Genomic DNA, 26,356 nt, shown 5'->3' with positions numbered 1-26,356 from the left:
TTTCTAAGGTTTTTTTTTTATTTTCCAGTTCCAATATTTCCATTTTGTTATTTCTTTATATTTTCCATTTCCTTACTGAAATTTTCTAGTTTTTCATTTGTTCCAAGGGTGTTTACAATTATTTATTGGGTAATTTTTATAATAGCTGCTTTAAAGTATTTATCAGATAATTCCAAAATCTGAGCCATCTTGGTATTGACATGTGTCAACTGTCTTTTTGTTTGTGAATTTTCCTAGTTCTTCATATGCCAAGTAATTCTAGATTAACTCTTGCACATTTTGAATATTGTGCTATGAGACTCTGGACTCTGGCTCTTGTTGAAATTCTATGAAGAATGTTGATATTTTTGTATTAGTATGCAGTTGACCTAATTAGGCTCAGTCCCTAAGTTCCAACTGAACTTTGGTGGGCTGTAGTTAGAATTTCATTTCAATTTTCAGGCTTTGCACTGGTATTCAGATCTGTCCTGTGTGTGTGTGCCACCCAGTGGCCAGTCTGGGACCTGGCTGATGGTAAATCCAGTTCTTCAAGTCTTTTATATGCTGATTAAGACCAGATCAACCTAAGTACAGCTCAGGGCTGAGCCCAGGAGAGTGTAAACAATTTCAAGGGGTCACTTTCCCAAGCTCCTCCCTCTGTGATCTTCCTTGTACTATTCAGTTCTCTGGGGATTCTCTTTTTGGTTCCCCAGCCACAAAGCTGGAGCCCTACTCAGCCCACTCTTCCATGTGTTTCATAGCTGTGCCCATGTCTGAGGCCAAGCGGCAGGAGGACCAGAGGATAAAAAGTGGTGAACTCATTGCCAGTTCAGTACTTCATATTTTGGTCTTCCTCCCGAATTCTCCTGCCACTGTCTACTGCTCAGAGTTCTCCATAGCTTCTGCTCCCTGCTTCCTGGCTAGGTGTAATAGCTGCGTTCAGTGGGAAAGACCAGGAGGAACGTGCTTCCTCTATCTTACTCCCAATCAGTGTTTTTCCAGGTATATTCTCGAATGACTTTGCCTGTTATTTTCCTTTCTTTCACTGTCTTTGTTGGGTTTTGTATCAGGATTATGCTTCCCACAAGATGAGTTGAGGAGTTTATCCTCCTTTTTAAAATAGCTGGAAGAATCTTTTTTTATTGCAGTGACATTGGTTTATAACATTATATAAGTTTCAGGTGTACATCATTATATTTCAATTTCTGTGTAGATTACATCATGTTCACCAGCCAAAGACTAATTACAATCCATTACCATACACATGTGCCTAGTCACCCCTTTTGCCTTCCTCCCTCCCCACTCCCCCTCTGATAACCACCAATCCAATCTCTGTCTGTATATGTTTGCTGGTTGTTGTTTTTATCTTCTTTCTCTAGAAGAATTTATGAAGACTGGAATTTTCACTAATGATGCCAATGAAGTTTTCTTTGTGGGGTAGTTTTGAATCTATTAAAGTGTTTTTACTGGTTACAGGAATATTCAATTCTATTTCTCCTTATGTTATTTTTGTTTTACTTTTCTAAGAATTTCTCTATTTCATTTAAATTTTCAAAGTTATTAATATATAATTGTTTGTATGTCCTCTTATGATCTTTAAAATGTCTTTAGATTTTTCAGTGATCCCTTTTTTATTCCTGATTTTTAATTTAAAAAAATTTTATCAGCCTCACACAGGTGTAAGTTTTTATGACTTTGGATAGGCAGTGATTTCTTAGATATGACTCAAAAAAAATAAATAAGCATCTTCAAAATTAAAAACTTTTGGGCCTCAAAGGACATCGTGAAGAAAATGAAAAGACACAAATTGAGAAAATATTTGAAAAGTACATATCTAACAAGGAACTCGTATTAGAATATAAAAGAAGTCTTACAACTCAATAATAAAAGGTAAAAAGCCCAATTAAAAGATGGACAAAGGATCTGAGTAGACATTTCTTCAAAGAAGATACACACAAGGCCAAAAAGCACACAAAAAGATGCTCAATATCATTAGTCATCAGTTTAGTGCAGAACAAAACACACGACAATGAGATGCCATGTCACACCCACTGAGATGGCTATAATAAAAAAGATAAGAAGTGTTAGTGAGGATATGGAAAAATTGAAACTTTTCACAATTTGGTGGGAAAGTAAAATGGTGCAACAACTTTGGAAAACAGTCTGTCAATTTCTGAAATGATTAAACATGGAGTTATCATATGACCCAGTAATATATATACTGGTTATATATACCCATTAATTTCATTCCTAGGTGTATATATACTCAGGAAATGAAAACATATGTGCCCATGAAAACTTGTACATGAATGTTCATAGCAGTGTTATACATAATAGTCAAGAAGTGGAAACAATCCAAATGTCCATCAACTGATAAACAGATGAATAAAAGTGGTATATCCACACGATGGAATATTATGCAGCTATAAAAAGGAATGCAGTACTGACACATGCTGCAACATGGATGAACCTTGAAAATATTATTCTAAGTGAAAGATGGCAGTCACAGAGGACCACATATAGTATTCCATATTTTTTCAATTATTTTATTCAGGTCATAATGCTTTATAACATTGTGCAATTACAGATGTACAATATTATTTATCAGTTTCTGTATAGACTGCATCGTGCTCACCACCGGTAGTCTAATTTTTATCTGTCACCATATATATGTGCCCTTTTACTGCTTTTTCCCACCCCCAACCCCCTTCCCCTCTGGTAACTACTAATCTGTTCTCTTTATACATGTGTTTTTTAATCTTCCGCACATGAGTGAAATCATATGGTGTTTGTCTTTCTCTATCTGGCTTATTTTGCTTAACGTATTACCCTCAAGGTCCAGCCATGTTGTTGCAAATGGGATGCTTTTGTCTTTTTTATGGCCAAGTAGTATTCCATTGTATATATATACCCCATCTTCTTTATCCAATCACCGGTCGATGGGCACTTGGGTTGCTTCCACGTCCTGGCTATTGTGAATAATGCTGCCATGAACATAGGGGTGCATAAGTCTCTGAATTGTTGATTTCAAGTTCTTTGGATAAATACCCAGTAGTGGGATAGCTGGGTCATATGGTATTTATATTTTTAATTTTTTGAAAAGTCTCCATATTGTTTTCCATAGTGGCTGCACCAGTTTGCATTCCCACCAGCAGTGTATGAGGGTTCCCTTTTTTCCACATCTTCTCCAACATTTGTTATTTTTTGTCTTGGTAATTTTAGCCATTCTAACAGGTGTAAGGTGATATCTCATTGTAGTTTCGATTTATATTTCCAATATTTAGTGATGTTGAACATCTTTTCATGTGCTTGTTGGCCATCTGTATATCTTCTTTGGAAAAATGTCTGTTCATATCCTGTGCACATTTTTTTTTTTATTTTTGTTGTTGTTGTGTTGTACGAGTTTTTAAAATATTTTGGAAATTAACCCCTTGTTGGATATATGATTTGCAAATATTTTCTCCCAGTTGGTGGGTTGTCTTTTCATTTTGTTCATGGTTTTTTTACTGTGCAGAAGCTCTATAGTCAGATGTAGTCCCACTTGTTTACTTTTTCTTTAGTTTCGTATGCCTGAGTAGACATGGTATTTGAAAAGATGCTGCTAAGACCAATGTCAAAGAGTATACTGCCTATATTTTCTTAGAGGATTTTATGATTTCAGGTTTTACATTTAAATTTTTAATCCATTTTGAGTTAATTTTTGTGTACGGTCTAAGATAATGACCTACTTTCATTCTTTGCATGAGGCTGTTCAGTTTTGCCAACACCATTTATTGAGGAGACTTTCCTTTCTCTATTATATGTTCTTGGTTCCTCTGTCAAAGATTAGTGGTCCATAGATGTGTGGTTTTATTTCTGGGCTTTCAATTCTGTTCCATTGATCCGTGTCTGTTTTTGTGCCAGTACCATGCTGTTTTGATCACTATGGCTTTGTGGTATATTTTGAAGTCAGGGATTGTGATGCCTCCAGCTTTGTTCTTTTTTCTCAGGATTGCTTTAGTTAGTCAAAGTCTTTTGTTGTTCCATATAAATTTTAGGATTCTTTGTTCTATTTCTGTGAAGGGTGTCATTGGGATTCTATGAGGATTGCATTGAATATCTTTCTATTTCTTTATGTCATCTTTGGTTTCTTTCAATAATGTCTTACAGTTTTCAGTGTATAGATCTTTCACCTCTTTGGTTAAATTTATTCTTAGAAATTTTATGCTTTTTGTTGTAACTGGGATTGTATTCTTGAGTTCTCTTTCTGCTAGTTCATTTTTTAGTGTATAGAAATGCAATTGATTTCTGTAAGTTGGTTGTGTACCCTGGAACTTTGCTGTTGTTGTTGATTATTTCTGGTAATTGATTATTTCTGAATAGTTTTCTAGTGAATTCTTTATGATTTTCTATATATAGGATCATGTCATCCACAAACAGTGAGAGTTTCACTTCTTCTTTTCCAGTTTGTGTACCTTTTATTTCTTTTTCTTGTCTAATTGCTCTGGCCAAAACTTCCAGTACTATGTTGAATAGGAGTGGCAAGAGTGGGCACCCTTGTCTTGTTCTTGTCCTCAGAGGGATGGCTTTCAGTTATCACTATTGAAATATGATATTAGCTGTGAGTTTGTCATATATGGCCTTTATTATGTTGAAGTACTTTCTTTCTATACCCATCTCATTGAGAGTTTTCACCATAAATGGATGTTGGCTCACATGAGATGATCATGTGACTTTTATTCCTTATTTTGTTAATGTGGTTTATCACATTGATTTGCAGACGTTGACTCATCCCTGTGTCCCTGGAATAAATCCCACGTGATCGTGGTGTATGATCCTTTTGACATATTGCTGTTCTCAGTTTGCCAATATTTGAGGATTTTTGCACCTATGTTCATCAGAGATATTGGCCTGTAATTTTTCTACTTTGTGTTGTCCTTGTCTGCTTTTGGTATTAGGGTGATGTTGGCCTCATAGAGTGAGTTAGGAAGCATCCTGTCTTCCTCAATATTTTGGAATAGTTTGAGAAGAACAGGTATTAAATATTCTTTGAATGTTTCATAGAATTCTCCAGAGAAGCCATCTGGTCCTGGACTTTCATTTTTGGGGAGGTTTTTGATTACTGTTTCAATCTCTTTACTTGTGATTGGTCTATTCAGATTCTCTATTTCTTCTTGATTCAGTTTGGGGAGGTTGTTTGAGTTTAAGAATTTATCCATTTCTTCTAGGTTGTCCAATTTGTTGGCATATCGCTTTTCATAGGATTCTCTTATAATCCTTTGTATTTTTGTGATATCCATTGTAATTTCTCCTCTCTGATGTCTAACTTTATTTATTTGAGCCTTCCCTCTTTTTTTCATAATGAGTTTGGCCAAGGGTTTGTCTATTTTGTTTATCTTCTCAAAGAACCAGCTCTTAGCTTTATTGATCCTTTCTATTGTTTATTTGGTCTCTATTTCACTTATGCCTGCTCTAATTTTTATTATTTCTCTCCTTCTGCTGACATTGGCCTTGTTTGTTCTTCTTTTTCCAGTTCTTTTAGGTGTAGTTTAAGATTACTTCTTTGAGAATTTTCTTGTTTGTTTAGATGAGCCTGTATTACTATGAATTTCCCTGTTAGAACCAGTACTGCATCCCATAAGAGTTCATTTGATGTATTTTCATTTTCATTTTTCTCCAGGTATTTTTTGCTTCTCCTGTGATTTCTGCATTGATCTAGTGCTTGTTCAGTAGCATGTTGTTTAGTCTTCGCATATATGTGACTTTCCTAGCTCTTTTCTTGTAGTTGATTTCTAGTTTCACAGCATTGTGGTCAGAAAAGATGATTGATATGATTTCAATTTTCTTAAATTTATTGAGGCTTGCCTTGTTTCCCAACATGTGGTCTCTTTGAGAATGTTCCATGTGCACTTGTGAAGAATGTGTACTCTGCTGTTTTGGATGGAATGTTCTATACATATATATCTATTAAGTCCATATGGTCTAGTTTTACATTTAAGTCCATTATTTCCTTGTTGACTTTCTGTCTGGATGAGCTATCCATTGATGGAAGTGGGGTGTTTAGGTGCCCTACTATTATTGTGTTGCTCTCAATTTCTCCCTTTAGGTTTGTTAATAGTTACTTAATGTACTTTGGTGCTCCTGTGTTAGGTGCATATATATTCATGCATTATGTCCTCTTGGTGGAATGTCCCTTTTATCATTATATACTACCCCTCTTTGTCTCTCTCTCTCTTTTTTTAACCTTGACGTTTGCTTTGTATGATATAAGGATGGTAACACCTGCTTTCTTTTGTTTGCCATTTTCTTGGAGTATTGTCTTCCATCCCTTCACTCTGAGCCTGTGTTTGTCTTTAGAGCTGAGATATGTTTCCTGGAGGCACCATATTATTGGGTCTTGTTCTTTAATCCATCTTGCCACTCTGTGTATTTTGATTGGAGAATTCAATGCATTTACATTTAGAATGATTATTGAAATATGAGTGCTTAATACTGCTATTTTATCTCGTGTTTTCTGGTTGTTCTATATTTCCCTGGTTTCTCTTCCCTTGTATTTCTGACTGCCATTTCATTTTGGTGGTTTTCTGTGATGGTTTTCTCAGTATTTATTATTTGTGCTCTGCTCTAATTTTTTCTTTAGCGGTTACTATGAAGTTTGTATAAAAGATCTCATAGATGAGACAGTCCATTTTCTGATAGCCTTTTACCTCCATTAGGCTAAGCATGTTCCATCCCTTTCCTATTCCCCATCTAACTTATTGTTGTCACAAATTATGCTGTTTTGTGTTGTGAGTTTGTGATTAAAATGAAGTGTTTATAGTTATTTTTGATGCTTTCTTTCCCTTTCCCTTTTATTTCATAATTAAGTGTTTGCTAACCTGTTCTGGTAGAGAGCTGTAATTATTTGATTTTGTCTGCCTATTTATCTCCTTGCTCAGGCTTTGTAAACCTTTGCCTTTTTGTTTCAGGTATGAGGGCATCCTTGATCATTTCTTGTAAGGGAGTTCTAGTGGTGAGGAACTCCCTTAGCTTTTGTTTATCTGGGAAAGTTTTTATTTCTCCATCATATCTGAAGGATAGTTTCTCTGGATAGAGTATTCTTGGCTGATAGTTTTTTCTTTCAGTATTTTGAATATATCATTCCATTCTCTCCTAGGCTGTAAGGTCTCTGCCGAGAAACCCACTGAAAGCCTGATAGGGGTTCCTTTGAAGATTATTCTCTTCTGCCCAGCTGCCTTTAATATTTTTTCTTTGCCATCTATTTTTGCCAGTTTTCTATTATATGCCTTGAAGAGGGTCTTTTTGCATTGATGTAATCAAGAGTTCTATTGGCTTCATGTACTTATAAGTCCAGTTCTTTCTCCAGGTTTGGGAAGTTCTCAACCATTATTTCTTTGAACAAGCTCTCTGCTCCTTTCTCCCTCTTTTCTCCCCCTGGAATACCTATAATCCTTATGTTGCATTTCCTAATTGAGTGAGAGAAATCTTGAAGAGTTTCTTCATTTTTTTAAGTCTAAGTTCTCTCTCCTCCTCTACCTGAGGCATTTCTCTATCTTGCCTCTAAATTACTAATTCCATCTTCCATAATGTCAGCTTTGTTTTTGAGGTTTCTAGATTGGTTTTTAAAATCTCATTCATTGTCTTCTTCATCTCCAGAATTTGTTTGTTTTTTGTTAGAGTTTCAATCTTTTTTAGGAAGAATTCCTTCTGCTCATTAACTTTATTTCTGAGTTGACTGAACTGTCTTTCTAAGTTTTCTTGTAACTCATTGAGTTGCTTTATGACAACTATTTTGAATTCTCTGTCAGTTAGGTTGTAATTTGTGACTTCAGGATTGGTTTCTGGAGACTTGTCATATTCCTTCTGCTCTGGAGTGTTAATGTAGTTCTTCACGGTGTTTGATGAAGTGACCCTTTGCTAGCACATAGTAGTAGTATCAGGTTGCAGATTCCACCTGCCACCATTGGTTGGGGGCAGGAGCTGTGTCTTCTGAACTTACCACATCAGCTGGAAGTTTTGCCAATAGGGCTCACCTGCATTTTCCCACTGGCTTCAGCTATGTGGTGGGTCACACATACACGCCCAGGCACTCTGGTGCAGGTCCACTGCCTTGGCCAAGGACTGGCCAAGGTGGTGTGCTAGGCAGGGGGGAGGGGGGCTTTCTTTTGCGTGCATGCAGGCCTGCTCTACACTCATGGCAGTCACCTAGGCTCTTGCATTTGTTGGGGGCACCCATGCAGTGGCTGAGCCTCACCACTTGGTGTGGAGTGTTCCTGTAGGCCGAGCTGCAACTCCAAAAGTAAAGGCATTCATGCACAGGCCTGCCTGCTCCCCCTCTTCCTCTTACAATTGCCAGCTACTGTGTGAGGACCTGTGACCTGGGTCGCTGCCGCTTGGGAGGGGGAGGTGATCCACACACCTCCTTCCACTGCTTCCTGGAGAATCTAGTACCCCTGCCTTCAGAGGTATGGCTGCGGGGATCTCTCCGACATCCTATTGTGCTTTGTAGGGAATCTTCTGTTGGTTAATTAATGTCCATTTTGTTGTAACTTAGGGGGAAGTGACTAAGGGAACAGCTCACTTCGCCATGATGCTGACGTCACTCTGTATAATTCCATTTTTATGAAATGTTCACAATAAGTAAATCTATAGACAGAAAGTAGAAAATTAGTGGTTTCCTGGAGCTGAGGGAGTTGAGAGTGCTGAGGAGTGGTGACTAAAAGTGCAAAGTGTCTTTCAGGGGTAATGATGAAAATGTCCTAAAACTGATAGTGGAGATGGATGCACAACTCTGTGAATATACTAAAAGCCATTGAACTGTAAATTTTAAGTGGGTGAATTGTATCTAAATTGTATCTCAATAAAGTTGTTACAAAGATACCATGCCTGTGTCCCGGTCGTTCTTTCTTTCTTGGATTACTCACTCTAGACGATGTCAACCTCTGTGTCTTGAAAAACATTTTGGAGAGTCCCATGTGCAAAGGAACTGAGGCCTCCCTGTGAACAGCCATGTGAGTGACCTTGGAAGTGGATTACTCTTCCCCATCAAGCTTTCAATGGCTGCAGCCCCTGTCAACAGCTTGACTGCAGCCTCATGGGAGATCCTGGGTCAGTACCACCCAGTTACACCCTCTCAGATTCATCACCTTCAGAAACTGTGTGAAACAATAAATGTTTGTTATTTTAAGGTGCTATGTTCTACAATAACTTATTACACAGCAATAGATAATACAAGCTTATCCATCTCTTTCAGACAGGAATTTCTAATAAAATTGTACTTTTTACATTTGATAATTATTTATGAAATTCCTGGTATATTTTGTTGCTTTAATTAAATGTATACTACTAATAATTATAATGATGTCAGTCCAAAATAAGTCCATTATATTTATACTACGTATTTTTGTTACAACAAAGAACTACACATTTATCAATAAAATTCTTTCAAGCACAAAAACATTCTAATAGGATAGATCTTAAGGGTAGGTGTTGGAATGGTAGTATGTGTTCATGGAGCAAAGGCAAGAATCTGAAATTTCTTAATGTTAATGAAAAGCTTTGTCGTGTATTTTTTTAATGGATGTTGGTGAGTATCGAATCACTGTGGTATCTAGCTGCCACTGGATACATTGGAAAGAGCAATGGAACAATTTTATTTGAAAGAATCAATATTTACAATATAGTAGAAAGTACATGCCTTGCAACCAATTAGTTATTATGAATATTTTAGATGTCAATTTAAACAAACAAGAGGCATGTAGATTTTTAAAAATTCTTTTAGGGAGGGTATTTTTCTCTTCTTGAAGTTCACGGTGATTCTTGAGTCTGTGGCTTGATTTCTTCATCAATTTGGGGAAATTCTTAGCCATTTTCTAACATTGCTCCATTCTCTCCTTCCAGCTAAAATTACATGTTTATAAATCTTATTCCTCATATCCCATTTGTTTTTTATGCTCTGTTCTCTGTTTTCATCATTTTGATTCTGTGTCTCAGCCTGAATATTTTTCTGCTCTATCCTCTGGTTCACTAATTCTCTTTTGAGCTATGTCTCACCCACTATTAAATTTACCTATCCAATTCTTACTATCAGACACTGTAAATTTGAGTTCTCAAATTATGAAACTGTTGAAATTCTCAATAGTTTCTTTCACTTCCTTGAACTCCTTAGTCATAGCTATTTTAAATCTGGTCTGATAACTCCATTATGTGAATTCCCTAGGATTTCTGTTGTTGCCTGTCCCTGAAAATGTCTCTGAGCACGCATCTTTACGTGCTTAGTTATTTTTGGATGGAATTTTTTCATCAGAGAGAATTCACTTTTTCTTGTTGTGGGCTGCTCTAGGCTAAGGGCCCCAGAAAGCCTGGATCACGTTAATTCAACCAAGGATTGATATGATGCAAAGCTGGGCTTTAGTCTACTTTCACCTTTATTCCTAGTCTGTAGCCCACAGGGTCCCAACAAAAAGCCTGGTACATTTATCAGGGCCCCTCCCTCTTGGCAGGCCCTCAAGTGTTGATCTCCCCATCCCTGTTCACGGAAGCTCTACTCAGCTTCTCGGCCTCTGCTTTCAGAACTAACAATCCCCTTGAGAGGAAGCTGGCTCCAAGTGTGAGGCTCACTTTCCTTGGCTTCCCTCCTCTCCTAGAACTTGGGCCCCAGTTCCTCACTGCTTTGGTGGTCCTCTGATGCCTTCAAAGAGGTGTTCTGAACCTTTTCCCCAGCTCTTCTGGTTGCTTTCAGCAGAAGAGTTTGCCCTAAACCCTTTGCCCACCATTGCTGGGATTAGAACCTCCTCTCTCCTGAACTTCACACCTGGATCTCCAGTATCCTGTTGAACGTCTCCTGAACATGCCACAGGTCCCTCGTGCTCAGTATGTCAGCACCAAACTCCACATTTGTCTCATCTCCTGGCCCTCCCACTCAACTGGCTTTGCCTGTTGTGGGTATTTCTGTTCATGGTTTTCCAAACTATGAATATTCTCTGTGAGTCTTCTCTCTCTCTCCTCCTAAATGCCATCACTCACTAGGCACTACGTACATTACCTCCATTATTTTCCTTCCACCCACATCAGCCCACTGCTCTGTTCCCTAGAGTACCATCCTTGGACCCCTTATCTCCCGCCTGAACCACTGCAGCAGTGTCTTTCCTACCCCTCCTCCCTGCTTTCAGAACCCCCTCCTATGCTTACAGTGCCCTAGCAGCCAGAAGACTTCCGGGCATGTCACTGCCTGCTTAAAGCCCTTCAAAGGGCCTCACAGCATCTGCAATTAAGGAATAATCCTCACCTGGGCACTCAAGCCCTCTATGATTAGACTCCAACACACTGTCTTCAGCTGTATCCATGTACTTTCCTAATTCTTCCATCCTCTAGCCAAATCACTTTCCAGAGCACAGCACCACCCTATGCCTCTCTTCCCCTCCATCCCATATCTCCCACAACACTTCTCCTTTGAGATCCTTCTCAAATGCTACTCCATTTAATCCACCAACAAATATTTCCTGAGCACCTGCTATGTGCCAGGCACAACAGAAAAGCCTGAGAATATGAAGGTGAGCAAGGCAGACATAGTCCCTGGCTCACGGAAAGGCCTAGTGGGAGAAACAGACACTGAGAAAGGACTTATCTCATATAAAACTCTTCCAGGACTTCTCAACAAAATATGACTCACCTGCCTTCTGTCCTTTCAGTACTTTGCTTGTTCACCACGGCCCTCTCCACACTCCCACCCCCATCACCACCAGCACCTATCTTAGAGTAATTTATATGCATTTCTTACTGACCTTCTGGATCAGAAACTTTTCAGCTTTAGAACGTGGGATCTGTGTCTTAATCTGTCACTCATGACCCTTCAAAAATCACTGTGTGACCCTTGGTCTGGCTCTGGCAGAGTGGTGAGGAAGGATCCTGCCTCCTCCTAGAACCGAGGGCTCTTCCGAGGGCTCTGTCACCCACTACTGGCCTCTCCCCATCCCTCCCATTTCAGGCCAGGAGCTCCCCCCTTGTGCATACTTCTAACTACTTCCTGGACGTCTCCTAAATCTCCTTCTACAACCCCTGGCAATCACCTGAGCTCCCCCAGAGCCTGTAATCTAGTAGTTTCAGCAATTTTAGACTCATGATTGATGATCTCATCTTTTTCCCCTACATCTCTCCCAGTCCCTCCCTCCAGTCAGCCGTGAAGTCAGCCACTTCTCTGTTGGGACCCACTTTCCCATCAGTGCTCCTCATCCAGCTCCACACCACTGCTCTGTGCAGACCTTCATCATGCCATTCCTCGAGTTCTCTGCCCACAGCCTCTCCTCCCATCCATCTTGCATACAGGGACCAGATTAACTTCCTAAGCAACACGTTGGTCAAATCGTTCCTTTCTCTGAAACCTTCCATGGTTCCCTATCACTAAGAAGGCTCCTTAGCATGGACTGCACTCAGGGACCCAGCATACGTCTCCAAATATACCTTCAATTATTCTCTTCTTAAGCTCTTTCAGATCCAGCCAAACTAACGTACTCTCTATCCCCCAAACATGCCAAGCTCTGAATCTTTGCACAGCAGTAACATTAGGCTGCCATTATTGACTCTTCCAAATCTTACTCATTTTCCATAGCAGAGCTCAGAGCAACCTCCTCTGTGAAGCCATGCCTAAGCACTTCAGCTGATTTCCCCAATTCTGAATGCATAAATATTTGTTGATTTTGCATGATGAGATGTGATGCCTCCACTAGCAAGTGACTCTCAGGCCAGCTTCCCCAGAGTCATGTACTCACCCCAGAGAGAATGCTATGGGGTGAGAATACTATGGGGGAGAAAAATCAGAGTTGTTTGAATCCATTCCATTTGAGTCAGGCGGCTCTAAGGAAGAAAATAATCTAGGCTGGGTGAATGTGTTAACAAGCACAAAATTTTTTTTTTGTAAAGCCAGTACACAGCCGTAAAAGGATCCCGTTTTCCCAACAATCCTGGCAGAAAGGCAGTGCAGGATTCTCGTTCCCATTTTACGAATGAGGAAACTGAAGTCCAGAAAGCCTAATTGGCTTGACTCTTCTGAGATCGGCCAATCATCGCCGCCCTAACTTCCCCTCACCTGTAGGTTCAGCAACAGAGTCTCCTCAGACGTGGCGGACCCGGCGGGCAAGGACGCTTTAACGCAAACCCCACTGCCACCAGCTCGGCCCGCCGGGCGCGCCACCCACCCCGCGGGCGCTGCCCGAGTCACGAGTTTTCCTCGGGGACCCGCCCCCCTCCTGCTGATTGGGTAGCTCTTGAACCATTGCTGTCCTCTGATTGGTTGCTGCCTTTTCTGCTCTCCCAAAGCTCCTAGACCGACCGGATATAGGGACAAGGTTTCCGTTTCCGTTTCCTCCTTCCTCCCGCTTGTCCTCCGGTCGCCGTCGCCACCACAGCGGCCGCTGCCGGGCGTCGTGTTGGTGGTTCGGTTGGCTGGTCTCAACGTCGGTGTCCGTGCCGTTGAACTGCGCGCCATGGCCGAGCTAGATCCGTTCGGCGCCCCCGCTGCCGGCGGCCCCGCGCTGGGGAACGGTGTGGCCGGCGCCGGCGAAGAAGACCCGGCCGCGGCCTTCCTGGCGCAGCAGGAGAGCGAGATTGCGGGCATCGAGAACGACGAGGCCTTCGCCATCCTGGACGGCGGCGCCCCCGGGCCCCTGCCGCACGGCGAGCCGCCGGGGGGTCCGGGTGAGAGGGCGGGCGCGCTTGGGGCGGGAGGCGTGGTCTGGAAACTCGGCCGGAGTGGGTCCGAGCGCTCCGCCTAACTCTTGTTCCTTGCTGCAGCGGGCGGGTTAGGAGGAGGGGAAAGAGGAAGCGAGACCCCGGCTCGGGGAGCCGGCTCGCTGCTCTGGGTGTGAGCGCCACTGGGCGCGGGCGGAGCGGGACAGCGAAGAAAATAGGGCGCCCGAAGAAGCCCGTTCAGTTCAGGAACTTTTCATTGAGCGCTTGCCGTGCTTTGAGCCTGGACTCTGAAGCAGCCGCATTGGCGCAGTTTGGCCAGACTTACAGGCAGCTCTGAGCCCAGCACGGATCCAGTTATTGGGAAAGGAGAGCAGAAAAAATAAGAGTAGTAGTATCGTTTTTGAGACATACAATCAGAAAGGGCAGTGCAATTCAGCATTTAAGCGCTTAAGGTGTACAGAATGAGGAGTGAATAGGGAACTCAAGAAGGATGATCTAGCCCTGGAAAAAGAAACTCTGGCCAGCGAGGGTTAAGAATTTCGCCATTTGTCAAAGGTAGTAGGGCCAGGACTTCTGGAGCCCTACTTCCTCTGGAAACAGCTTTGGTAGGCAGTGTTGCCTGAGCAGACCTAAGAGTGACCTGGACCAGTCTTTCAAGAAGTGAACAAAGAATGTAGTGTGGCCTTTTCTCAGAAAAACTCAAGGGGGAAAAAAAGCACAGTAGGATGTCAATTTGACCTTTGAATGCCTTGCATGTGGGTGATGCTTAGGATTATGATGGGAGGAAAGGTATGAGAGTAAGAGATCTTATAGGGAAGTAGAAAATTAGCTAGAAGAAATGAGATGTGGCTTTTCATTTACTTAAAAAAACTCCAATTAAAGGAGAATAGGATACTGGTGGGGCAGATAGGAGGGTCTGCTGCTTCAACCCTGAGGGGCCTGGGCAGGTGACATAAATGGAGAAGCGTGCTGGGCGTGAGGCAGGAAAGAGTGTCGAGACTAGGCTTTGGTGCACTAGGATAGTGCTCTGAATAAAAACTCTCAGACTCAGGAGTCTCAAATTACTATGCCAACCAATCAGAACCTCTTGGGAGCGTGGGTGGGGAGACAGCCAGTTTTGCAGCCTCTGAGTTTTTATACTACACCATGCCACCTCCTAAGCAAATTGGTCCCTCAGTAAGACTCTGCCTGAGGTCATGTAATATGCTTGAAAGTGCCTTTGAGAGCAGGCAGGTTGGGTTCACCTGGGCAGTGGCTGGGAGATGAAGTTGGCTTTAAGTGGTTGGGGGTTTTTTGTTGTTGGGTGGTCTTTAACATTTGCCTGAGAATCATAAAATTTACTTTTTAGATCCTTAGTTTGCCCCATTCATTTAATAGTAGAGAAAACTGAGTCCTACAGAGAAATAACTTGTTGAAGAAAAAAGGACAAGTTAATAGCTGAGCCCCAAGTCCCCACCCTTAGACTGTACCATATTCGGTTAGTTTTCGTATGGGTGTAGTGGAATAAGAGATTGTCATTTCTGAAAGGCGCTCATGGCTGTCCGGGGTAGGACGGAGTTGGGGGAATCAGAACCTATAGTTAGAAGATTTTCCTGATTCAAGGACAGTGTTACTTTTGCTCGCTGTTGTATTTCCAGTGCCTAGCCCGGTGACTGGCACATAGTAGATACTCACAGAAATGGGCAAAAATGGCAGGTCCAAGGGTTCTATATAAAACCCGCAGATCTTGGTGATGTGCACCTTGAGGAGGTAAAAAGGGAGAGAATAGGGGCCAGCCCAGTGGCGCAGTGGTTAAGTTCACCCACTCTGCTTTGGTGGGCCAGGGTTCACCAGTTGAGATCCTGGGCACAGACCAACATACTGCTCATCAAGCCACTCTGTGGCAGCGTCCTACATATAAAATGGAGGAAGATGGGCACGGATGTTACTTTAGGGCCAGCCTGCCTCACAAAACAAAAAGGAGAGAATAGAGTCGGACATATGGGTCCCTTGTGCATCAAGCTTTCAGCAAAGGGAAGGAAGGTGTGATTGCTGACTTAGTTCCTAGGAAGGACTTTCTTAGTGAACTAAGCATTTAGTGACTTAAAGCCAGGCCTCTGACCCTGTGGTTGAGGTTGGTAATAGTGCAGTGGTCAGAAAAAACAAGAATGCAGTGGTCAGCACTTTGGGGATTAGAGAGCTGGTTGGACAATTTCCTTTTCTTTCTTTTCTTTTTTTCAAGAAGCACTCTAGTGGTTAAGAGTCCCTGGTATCTTAGACTGCTCAAGGATGAGTTTAGCTTTGTCGTCTCAGGCAACTTAAATAACCACCACTGCCCTGCCTCAGTTTTCTCCTCTGTCAAATGGGCACACACATGCCACATAGGGTTGCCAGGATTACATTAGCAAGCACCTGTAAAGTGCTTACACACAGTACCTGGAATATTATTATTATTACTACACATAGTACCTGGCTACCATTTTCCTTGGAAGTAGGGCGAGAAAGGTGCTACAAAGCCTGTAGCCTTTGGGGTGTACTGAGGAAACATTTTAAGAGGGAGCTCTGTGTCTGTGTTATACTTAGGTATATAGGCAGGAGGCTCAAACAGAGACTGAGGAGAGAGGAACATAATCTAAACTCCCATGGAGCATGGGGACAGGCAAAACCCAGAGGGGTTAGGCCTGAGTCATGGATGACTCCCTTGGTTGTCGGGAGAACCAGACAAGAGGCCCTGAGTTGAGAGGTGAGAGGTGACAGCCGGGTAAAGTGGCTCTGAGGATGTTGAGGAAGAACGAGTGGTCCAGAAGGAGGCAGCATAAATCTAGAGCTGTTGCAAAGCCCTCAGTACTGAGGGGGGAGGAGAATAAGAGGCAGTTAAGGAGGTCCTGAGAGAGCATGGCAGTGAGGCACTATTGGTTATGTTTCTCACAAGTCCTTTCTTGGAGGAGGAGCAAGAAGAGCGGTAGAGGAACTAAGGAAGGCTTTCTGGAGGGAGAGGAATTTTGGTAGCAGTGGTGGAGAGAAGTTCAGAGACATCTCGTGAGTGGTCTTTGGCAATACTGCACATTTACGGTATGCCAGGTGCTCTCCGTGCTTTCGGATCCATGCAGTAACTGCAGGCTGAGTGGTGGTGTCATCCTGTTTCAGATGAGAACTGGTCATCGTGGAAGTGAAGCTGTGTTCCCAAGGGAGCAAGCTGATATACGCATGGCTCAGCTGGGACTCAAACTCAGATCTGCTTGACTTCAAAGGGCTGGGGAACATGTGAAGTCTAAGATGGGTCTGGGACAGAGCCTTTCATCACTGAAAACATATTCTAGCCCCTGTTTCTGTCCGGAGTTCCTGAGATGCCCTAGGAAGTTTCCTGCTGGAGCAACAGCTTGCTTAGCTTAGTTGTCCTAGTGAGTCAAGGCCCTAGATGTCCTTTCTGCGTGTTTCTGTAGCAACAGATGATCCTTTGTCTTGAGCCAGTTCAATGTGAATATAGGAGTACAGTAACTAATATAGAACTCAAAGCACTTGCCAGTGGCTCTGGAGAGGTCTTCAGACCTAAAGGACAGGCAGCACGTGCTTTAGGAGGAGGTATGCGATGAGAATTGCTTCTGGTTTTGTGTATGGACTAGTGATCAAAGGCTCTTCTACTGGGAATAGCCTGGGGCTCGAATATATTAACTGGATAGTTGGTGTGTTAGCTGTAGTACATTAACCAGAATGTAGGCCTGGCCAGACAGGCCACTGTAGGCTCTAGGATTTAAAACTATCTCATTCTTGGAGCTGACCCCATGGCATAGTGGTTAAGTTTGGCGCACTCTGCTTCAGTGGCCCAGGTTCGTGGGTTCAGATCCTGGGCCTGGACCTACACCACTTGTCAGCCATGCTGTGACAGTGACCCACATATAAAGTGGAGGAAGATTGGCAAAGATGGTAGCTCAGGGCTAATCTTCCTCAGCAAAAAAACCCCAAAAACTGTCATTCTTTTCTTACACAATAAATTTCAGGTGGATTAAAGAGAAGCTTTTTTTTTTTTTTTAAGTACCAGAAGAAAAGTGAATATTTCAGAGTAGGAAAGGACTTCAGCATAAAAGCAGATGCAGAAATCATAAAGGAAAAATTGATAGTGTTTCTGTTACAGATTTAGTAGTTCTAGGTGTTAAATATCACAAACCATACGAAAAAACAATAGGGAAAATATTTGCGATATGAGAGGATGGATAATACAGAGAGAACACCTGGAGATCAACAGATAGCAGAAAAATGGGCAAAAGTCAGTTTAGTAAAGAAGAAAACCAAATGTCAGATAAGTGATTGTCATAGGAAATAAGATTGACATAACAAAGGTATCTTAAGGTTATTTTCTGCTATCAGATTAGCAAAAATTTAAAAACATGGTAAAACTCAGTCTCTAAGTATCATTGAAGGTCTGAGAAATGGGGCACTTGTGCTGTTTGTTGTAATAGAAACTAAGGGGCAAGCGGGTGGTGGTTTAGAAGTCTTTAAAATACGTATGCTGTGACCCAGCCATTCTACAACAAGGCGTTTATTACAGAGGAGCAATTGAATATGCCCCCAAAATACTTTTATTAGTTTTTTGGTAAACACTGTATTTCTAAAACTTGATCGAATGCTTAAAAAATTGTATAGGTAGATGGCACACAAATAGCTTAAAGTGGCAAAAAGCCACTACACAAACTGTGAGAAACTCATGTTTATGCTGTCATAAATAAAACATAGGAGTAAAACAATTAGGGAAATTAAGAACAGTATGAGAAATATGTTGAAATAATCAAGGTACATAACCAGTTGAAACATAGATCGAAGTCGAGGTAGTTTGGACTCGTGTCAGATTATCAGATGGTCTTTCCTCTTGACTCCGGGCTTGCTCAGGTTTTGCACCACTTTTTGAAGGCTGATATCTCAGAATACATGCATTTAATATTTTTCTTATGTATCTTAAACATAAAAATAAATTTAGGAATATTATCATTAATTATCTGGTCCTTTAAGAGCAACTTATTTACTTCTCAAGGAACCCTATGCATATTCTAAGGTCGTTTGTGAAGGGCTGATACATATAGGTGTGTTGTGAGGATTAAAATTTAATGTATATAAAATGTTTAACACTGTCCTTGGCACATTGGAAACACACTTTAAGTGTTTTCATACTAAAAAAGTTGAGAATTTAATGATACAAACAAATGGATTACTAAAAACATATGTTGTAGGAATCCAGTTTTGCTGAAAGAAATTTTCTGAATATGCATGAGGTAAACTAAAAGGATAGAAACCAATAGACTGAGTAATGAAATTACATGGCATTTTCTTCTGTGTCCATTTTGCTTTTTTTAAAAGCAATGTTTTGGTTTTAGAGAGATACACTGGGGAAATGATCTATGAAAGTTTCAATCCTCCCAAAGCCAAGAGGAGGGTAGTTGGGAGAAACAAGAGAACCAATGGAATAGATCAAATGTTTGGGTTGATTTGGAAAATAGGCAGCTCAGGTTGGGTTTAATTAGTTAAAGAAGACCAGAGGAATAGTTTGATGAAATCTCTGCCTGTTAGAAGGAAAGAATGAGGCAGAGAGCACCCTGCCCCAGGCTTCTGGCACAGCTGTGCTGTTTCCACATACTGCCCTGTGAGGGCCTCTGATGGTGGCCCACAATGACTGCTTGGCCTTCCTTTTACTACTGAAAGATACTTCTTATGTCTTTTAGGTTCCTCTCTCAACTTCCCTCTCCCACTCCAGGCAATAAGATGGTCATCACAGTTTGAAAAAATTTGGACAAAATAATAGAAGTCCTGCAAAGTAGGTAGTAAATGTGGGTCAAAGAACAGATATAAAGTACAGAATATATAGGTAGAAGCTAAACTTTTTTTAATCACTGGTCTGTTCACTTTTTATTGAGGTGACATTGGTTTATAACATGTAAATTTCAGGTGTACATCATTATATTTTGATTTCTGTGTAGACTATATCATATTCACCTCCCAAACGCTAATTACCATCCATCACCGTACACATGTGCCCTTTTACTCCTTTCACCCTCTCCTCTTCCTCTCTGTTAACCACCAGTCTGATCTCTGTATCTGTGTGTGCGTGGTTGAGAAACTCCGTTTTTATGGTGCCCGTGTTGAGGCTTTCAAGGGAAGGCAGAGCAGCCTCTCCAGAGGAATTAGGTGGGGCCCTGTACAGACTACCTCTTAGTGACAACTGCTGGGTCAGGGCGGGGCTAGAAGCACCTGCTAATCGGGCTAATCAGATAACTGAACTAGTGAGAGACAGAATGGGTTTTAAAAAAAGTGTGGCTAGTGGGGACTGGCAAATTGACCAGAGCATGCTGCACGAAAAGGCTGTCTCATTTCAGACAGTTATTGCCAATTGAAGGCTGCAGGCCCAGGATTGCCAGATTTTCTTTCTGCCTTCCCCTCACCCCCAAAACCTAGAAGTCCTAATTTTGTGAAATTTCCTGACTTAGTACTTTGTGTTTTAAATAAAATACATTCAGCCTGCGGACTACCATTTTGTACCCTATGGATGGAGAGTCTCTGGGTCTTACTTTCTCATATTTCTGAGCTGGACTTTCTCCCTTAGCTTATGAATAACTAACTGTGCCAATAAGACCAGATTGTACACCACGCTTTGAGTTTTTGCAGCTTGCATCCTTGAAAACACTGGTTTAATTTGGTATGTCCAGATCTTGCTGTTCTGGATTAATTCCAAGTGGGTTAGAGGAGTTAGCAAGGGGTCTCCATTGTAGACCCTTAGGTGCCAAACCTGCTCCAGCCACAGGATGGAGAACTTGACCCCCAAGAAAGCACCTTGGTTTCCCATGAGGCCACACGTCTCTGCTCACTGTGAAGAATTCCAGGCCACACTTTTTATTTGCCTTCTCCGGAGCTTTCATGGAGAAACACTGTTGCTCCATGAGACTGCTCTGCTAGGCTTTCATGTGTTGTCTCTCTAAGCCAGAAACCAGACTCAAGCTGTTGGGCTTGGGAGCGGGGTCCACATTTTGATGAAGTCATTTGTCATTTGTGTATCAGCATATCTTGGTTTCGTTAAATAGAAAATTGTTCATTGTTATATCTAGTACCAAGCACAGAGATAGCATTTAGTATCTTAACAGTACCTATGGCGTACAAAGAATACTGCGTTACTCTGTAACCCTTTTGCCCAGCATTTGGCCAGCCCTGATTGATAGACTGAATCTTCTGTCTTGCAGATGCTGTTGATGGAGTAATGAATGGCGAATACTACCAGGTACAGAGTACTCTGATTGTGTTGAATGATAGTGGTCAAGAGTCTCCCTTTCCTGTGATTTGAATTGACTGACCTAGAAAGGACCCTACTCCTTTGACTTTCCTGGATGTATCATTAGCTGGTATGTTACCTGCCAGAGTGGAAAGATTTGAAGAGAAGTGATGTTGATAGAACATTCTTTTAAAATGTTATTGACCTGGCCCTAGTGTTACCAACTTTCTTCTCAAGAAATGACCCTTCATCGTGATGATGGTGATGGCTCATTTAAACACTCTGCCGTGTGCTGTGTCAAGCACTGTTTTTACTTAATCTTATTTAATTTTCACAGCAACCCAAGGGGCCTGTATTATTGTTATTCCTGTTTTACAGATGAGTAAACAGGCACACAGAGGTAAATCGCTAAAGTAACAAAGGTAGCATTTGAACTTTTGGATTGTTGGGAGTGAAGGCAGCTGGTATTTGTGATGACTACCATTATTTTCTTTCCGTATCCCTAAGCTTTCGGTTGCCAGCCCAATTTGCATTGGCTTAAACATAGGGAATTTACTAGTATATATAATTGAAAGAGCTCTGGGATAGGGTAGGTGTCTTCAGACCAGGACTCTGACTCATTTCCTCGAATGCTCTGGCTCTCCCTGCTGAGTGTGGCAGATTTGTTCTCAGACTTTTTTCATGGTGGTGAGATGGCAGCCGCACTTCCCCGTCTCACATGTGCATGCGTGTCATATTATCTAGAACCAGATGGGGTTTCTCTTCTTCTCCCAGCTGCCCAAAAAAAGTCCTGCATTTCTCTCTGAATCAGCGGAAGGTAATCACTGTCACCTGGGGGAATAACCTGGTGCTTTCCTTATGCCTGGGTTTCTGCCCATCCTTCAACCAGTGGACTGGCAAGAAGGATAAGATTAGTCTAATTGGTTGAAACCAAAGGTGGACGAACTTTTTCTCTAAAGGGCCAGATAGTAAACGTGTTAAGCTTTGTGGTTCGTAAGGGCTCTGTCGAGCTACTCTGTTGACGTACCATGAAAGCATCCATAGGCAGTATGTAAATGAACGGGCATGGCTGTGTTCCAGGGAAATTTAATTACAAAAACCAGCAGTTGGCCTAGACTGTGGTGTCCCATCCTTGGTTTAGAGGTTGGCCTTCAGAGTGAGACAGAACTGGGTGCAGAATCTGGCTTCATTCCTTACTAGCTTTGAGTTTGGACACATCCTTTCTCTGTGTCTTAGTTAATTCCCCAACGGGGAAGCGGGAATAGAAACTTGCCTTGCAAGGTGTTTGGGAGATAAAGCTTGTATTGCGTGGAAAGTGCTAGTAAGTTAGTTACTAATACTTGAAATATTCTCTTTCCAACTTTATTTATAGTCTGGTTAGGTTGACCTGGTAATAGTTCCTAATTCAACAGGAGAAATAATGCTTTAAAGATTAAATTCTGGTTGAGTCTTTACCAATTTGTTTATCAGCTCCCAAATCGAACCTGCTGTAAAGAAGAGTCCGCCCCCGCAGCCCCCACACGTCGTGACTCATATTTGCCTTTGTCTTCCCCTTGGTGTGACTGTAGTGACGATACGTTTTCTTTCGGACCCTCTCTGTCCTAGAATTCAGTATATTTTGAGGAAGGTATTAAGTGACCTTTTCCCTGCATTTAGAAGTCTCAGGTTCTAGGCCTTGTCTCTGCAAGGTAAGAAACAAAGGTACTTACCTTTGTTATTGAAGATACCGCATAATCTCTGTATCAAGTGGGGAAGCTAAAACTGATCATGCTGTTTCCTAGTCAGTCCATTACCAGCCCACCCCCGACTTTCCTTTCTCCCACCCACATTCCCTTCATTAACAGATAGGTGACAGCTCCTCCGCCTCCTCCTCGATTGTAAGGATTAAGTGCAGTAATGTTGAAAGCTCCCTGTTGGCACGGAAGGTTGTGTTGTTACTTTTAAGGTAATCCTTTAACATTTGCAATAGCCCTCAGTGTGGTACACAAGCAGGCTCCTAACCTGGAGGAAGCGCATTTCAGCAAGGAGTTTCTGGTACTGATAGAGCACAATTGTGTTTTGTGTTAGGAGAGTAATGGTCCGACAGACAGTTATGCAGCTATTTCACAAGTGGATCGATTGCAGTCAGAGCCTGAAAGTATCCGTAAATGGAGAGAAGAGCAGACGGAGCGCTTGGAAGCCCTTGGTAAGGAATCCCTTTCCGTCCTTGGCTGTCTGTTTTCAGTGGATTAGTTGATCTTGACTCTACTTTTCTCTCTTTGTAACTTGAGTTAGCCATAGTGTCCTTGTCTAGTCTTTAGGAAGGTATTGTTCTCAATCTGCAGGTCAGAGGGCCGCCCTCATGCAGATGCTTCATAATATGCCATTGTGTGCGGATTAGGGCAGCTCAGAGAGCGAGTGCATCCTCTCCTCTCAGGAGCAGAGCGGTGCTGTGGGAAGAGCCCTGGACTTGGAGTCTAAGACTGGGTTCAAGGCCCGGTCTTAACTCTTACCAGCTCTGGGCTCTTGCTCAAACCTTTCGGAGTCTGTTTTCTTCATCTGCAGAGTAAGGTCAGTGTTACGACCCAAGGGTAGTCTGAGATGGTATTTGTGAGAGAGCTTTGTAAACTCGAAGGTCTTATATCCACATCAGATAGTCCATTTCACAGTCTATTTGTCATTTGACAGCTGAATTGAAGGTAACGCTTAATAGGAAAAGAGAGGTGTCTTAGAAAACATGTACAATTTGTTTTTCTTGCCTTAATACCCCTGTAAGGTAAGTTTGTACATTTTTATGGATGAGGAATGTAAGGATCGTGGGTTGAATAAGTTTTTGAATCACACAGCTATGAAATGGTACAGTCCGAATTTCGGCTTAAGTCTGCCCTGCTTCAGGGTGCACACCGTCCCTTCCGCCACACTGCATTTGCTGGTCAGGCCGTCTGGCCGGGCAGCTGAGCCCGAGATCAGTGACAGCCAGCCTGGCTTTTGGGGAAGAGCTGTGTGCGTGGATTGTGAGCTGTTGGTCAAGATCGGGAGAGTTGCTGTCCGTATGTGGTGGGTTGGGGAGGTATGTCAGAGTGTGGGGATGTTATCCACGAGATAGTCTTTTCTCAGCTTTTTATTAAAATTTAAAACACAGAACAGTTGAAAGGAGTAAAACGAACGTGTGTCCTGTTGGGTTATCTTCATATAAATGAAGCGTGTGTGTGTTGTGTGTATGTATATGCATTATGTACATGTATTTTGAATGTCAACACACTTTTTTGCTGGTCTACTTTAAGATACAGACATCATCTATTTCGTGCCTAAATATTTTGTTGTACATCTAGAAATAATGACGTTCTTGTCTGTAACCACTCTGTCAACATTATTCTTTCTTCTTGGGAACCACTGAACTAGTAAAAACATAACTCCATATTTTTCAGATGGGGTAACTGACACCTAGAGATAGGAAAGAACTTGACCCAGATAACACACCTAGTTAGTGCCAAACTGTTCTCTCTCCAATCCAGTTCATGTGGCTTTCAGAACAAAGGGCACATTTATATCTGAAGCTTTAGAGTACTATCCAGTAGTAATTTCTGTGATGATGGAAATAGTCTGTATCTGTACTGTCCAGTGTGGTAGCCACTAACCACATGTAGCCATTAAGCACTTGAACTGTGGCTAAGTATGACTGAGAAATGGAATTTTAAATTTTATTTAATTTTACTAAGTTTAAATAGCCACATATGGCTATTAGCTCCTGTACTGGGTAGTGCTGCTTTAAAAAGATGAAAATAGGTCTCTCGTGCCAGCAGCCATGGTCCCTGCTGCTGCTGCTTGGGGGTCTCTTCTGAGTAGGCCTAGGGGCAAGAGTTAGCTGGTATTAGTACAGCTGGAAGTATTTTTCATGTTACAAAACCCAGCTTTATCTTTTCTCTTTCCCCAAAGTTTAACAAAGTTGTCTTCTCCATGGAGCCAAGTACACTTTGGCATCTGGAAATACTGCATTTTCTTTTGGGCATTTTGGGAATATTCCATGAAGTATTTTCTTCACGCAAGATGCCTTCCTAAGGGAAGTAAAACATTTGGCCTTGCATTCCACTTGAAGCAAATTAAACTGGCCCATGAACTACGTGTTTCTTTATTGGCCCCTTTTATCCTTGCAAGAACTGAGAAAGCACAAGATGCTAAAAACAGAGAGCCAATGTCATTGGTTTTCAGCTTAGCTGCTGGCCACATTGTCAAGTAGTTTTCCTTTCTGTGAACGGCAGTGAGGGCAGCCAGAGGAGGAGACAGCTGCAGTGTGCCCTGCTCTCTGAGCAGACACTTCATCCTTCCCTCCCGCCTCTCCTTCGCAGATTCAGAGAGAGTGCATCATGGTTTGAATCTTGGTCCCATCCAGCTAAGCATTTAAGAATTCTAAGTTCTTATTGCCATAATAAATCAGCAAAAGCAAAAATACAATTTAAAGTTACTGTTTTACGCAGTAACTATGATCTGCAGATGGTCACAATTTTTATCTAAATTAGATTAATTTTTCAGAGATAAGTTTCTGTAATATTTTGTTCCTAATATATAACAAGATTTTAGGGCCCACTTCGCCAGCCTGGGTTTGGTTGTCAGGAGCAGACCTACATCACTCGTCTGTCAGTGGCCATGCTCTGGCGGCAGCTCACATGAAAAACGAGGAAGATTGGCAGCAGATGTTAGCTCGGCAAATCTTCCTCAGCAAAAAAAATGAAACAAGGTCATCAGACTACATAGAAAATACTTTCCAATCAAAAAGTAATTTTTTGGAAGTAATTTCACCACTCTTGAAAAGAAGACCTTACATTTTAAATTTGATATGTTTCGGTTCTTTGTCCACATGGCATGGTCGGCCCACAGCATCTCGCATTGCATCATAGTGCCCTCCGTTACACACACACTTAATGCATACACTTAATGCCGAGGACAGACGCGCACCAGAAGTTTACTGTATATGCTTGAGTCATCCGTGGAAAACCTGAGTAAAATAATTCTCTTTCTGGGTGGTAGGTCATCTTCTGATAAGATAGATAACAGGGTAACAAATTCTTTATAATCTGAAACTTTGGGGGAGTTCCAAGCTGCTGTTAGGCTGTTTTTTATAGTTACAGACACAGCCTTCTCCAGATTGTTACTCTAAGACGTTTCCTGCAAAGGCCCTAAAAATGCCCCCAAAGGCTTTGCTGCTTCTCTTCAGTTGGTTACTTGCCACCACCACTGCTTTCTACTCTCCTCCTCGAAGATACTAATTACAGGTTGGCCTCTGGCTCTGCACTGTCCACACTCTCATCTGGATCACTGGTGACTGTCTTCGGGTCACGTCTTGTATTTCTAGGCTTGCTTCCCTTTCTTTCCCTCCTTTGGAGGCAGCATAATGAGGTAGAAAAGTGAGAGCTTTAGAGTCAGACCTGGGTTTGAATCTTGGCTCCACCACTTACTATAACCTGGAGGAAGGTGCTCAAACATCCTGAGCTGTAGTTTTTCTCACTG

At 41.9% G+C, this 26,356-nt stretch overlaps 1 protein-coding gene and 1 long non-coding RNA gene across 7 annotated transcripts in view; one reads left to right on the top strand and one right to left on the bottom strand.

Annotated features, from left to right (window-relative positions):
* Positions 1-6,143: 6,143 nt before the first annotated feature.
* LOC139046376 (uncharacterized) lies at positions 6,144-13,167 on the bottom strand. The gene is made up of 2 exons (XR_011506352.1): positions 13,043-13,167; positions 6,144-9,113 (listed from the first exon to the last, which is right to left on the bottom strand). It is a non-coding gene; the product is annotated as an uncharacterized lncRNA (long non-coding RNA).
* CLTA (clathrin light chain A) overlaps positions 12,856-26,356 on the top strand; it is a 52,012-nt gene continuing 38,511 nt past the window's right edge. For all 6 annotated transcript variants that reach the window (XM_070519184.1, XM_014834380.3, XM_014834379.3 and 3 more), the window contains exons 1-3: positions 12,856-13,650; positions 20,844-20,881; positions 22,940-23,057. In XM_070519184.1, the coding sequence (XP_070375285.1) occupies positions 13,440-13,650; positions 20,844-20,881; positions 22,940-23,057 (367 nt within the window). In that variant the 5' untranslated portion in view covers positions 12,856-13,439. The remainder of the gene's footprint in view (positions 13,651-20,843; positions 20,882-22,939; positions 23,058-26,356) is intronic.

This window comes from Equus asinus, chromosome 10, assembly GCF_041296235.1.
Source record: "Equus asinus isolate D_3611 breed Donkey chromosome 10, EquAss-T2T_v2, whole genome shotgun sequence".
In the NCBI taxonomy this organism is placed as follows: domain Eukaryota; kingdom Metazoa; phylum Chordata; class Mammalia; order Perissodactyla; family Equidae; genus Equus; species Equus asinus.
This window is presented reverse-complemented; position numbering and strand designations above follow the sequence as displayed.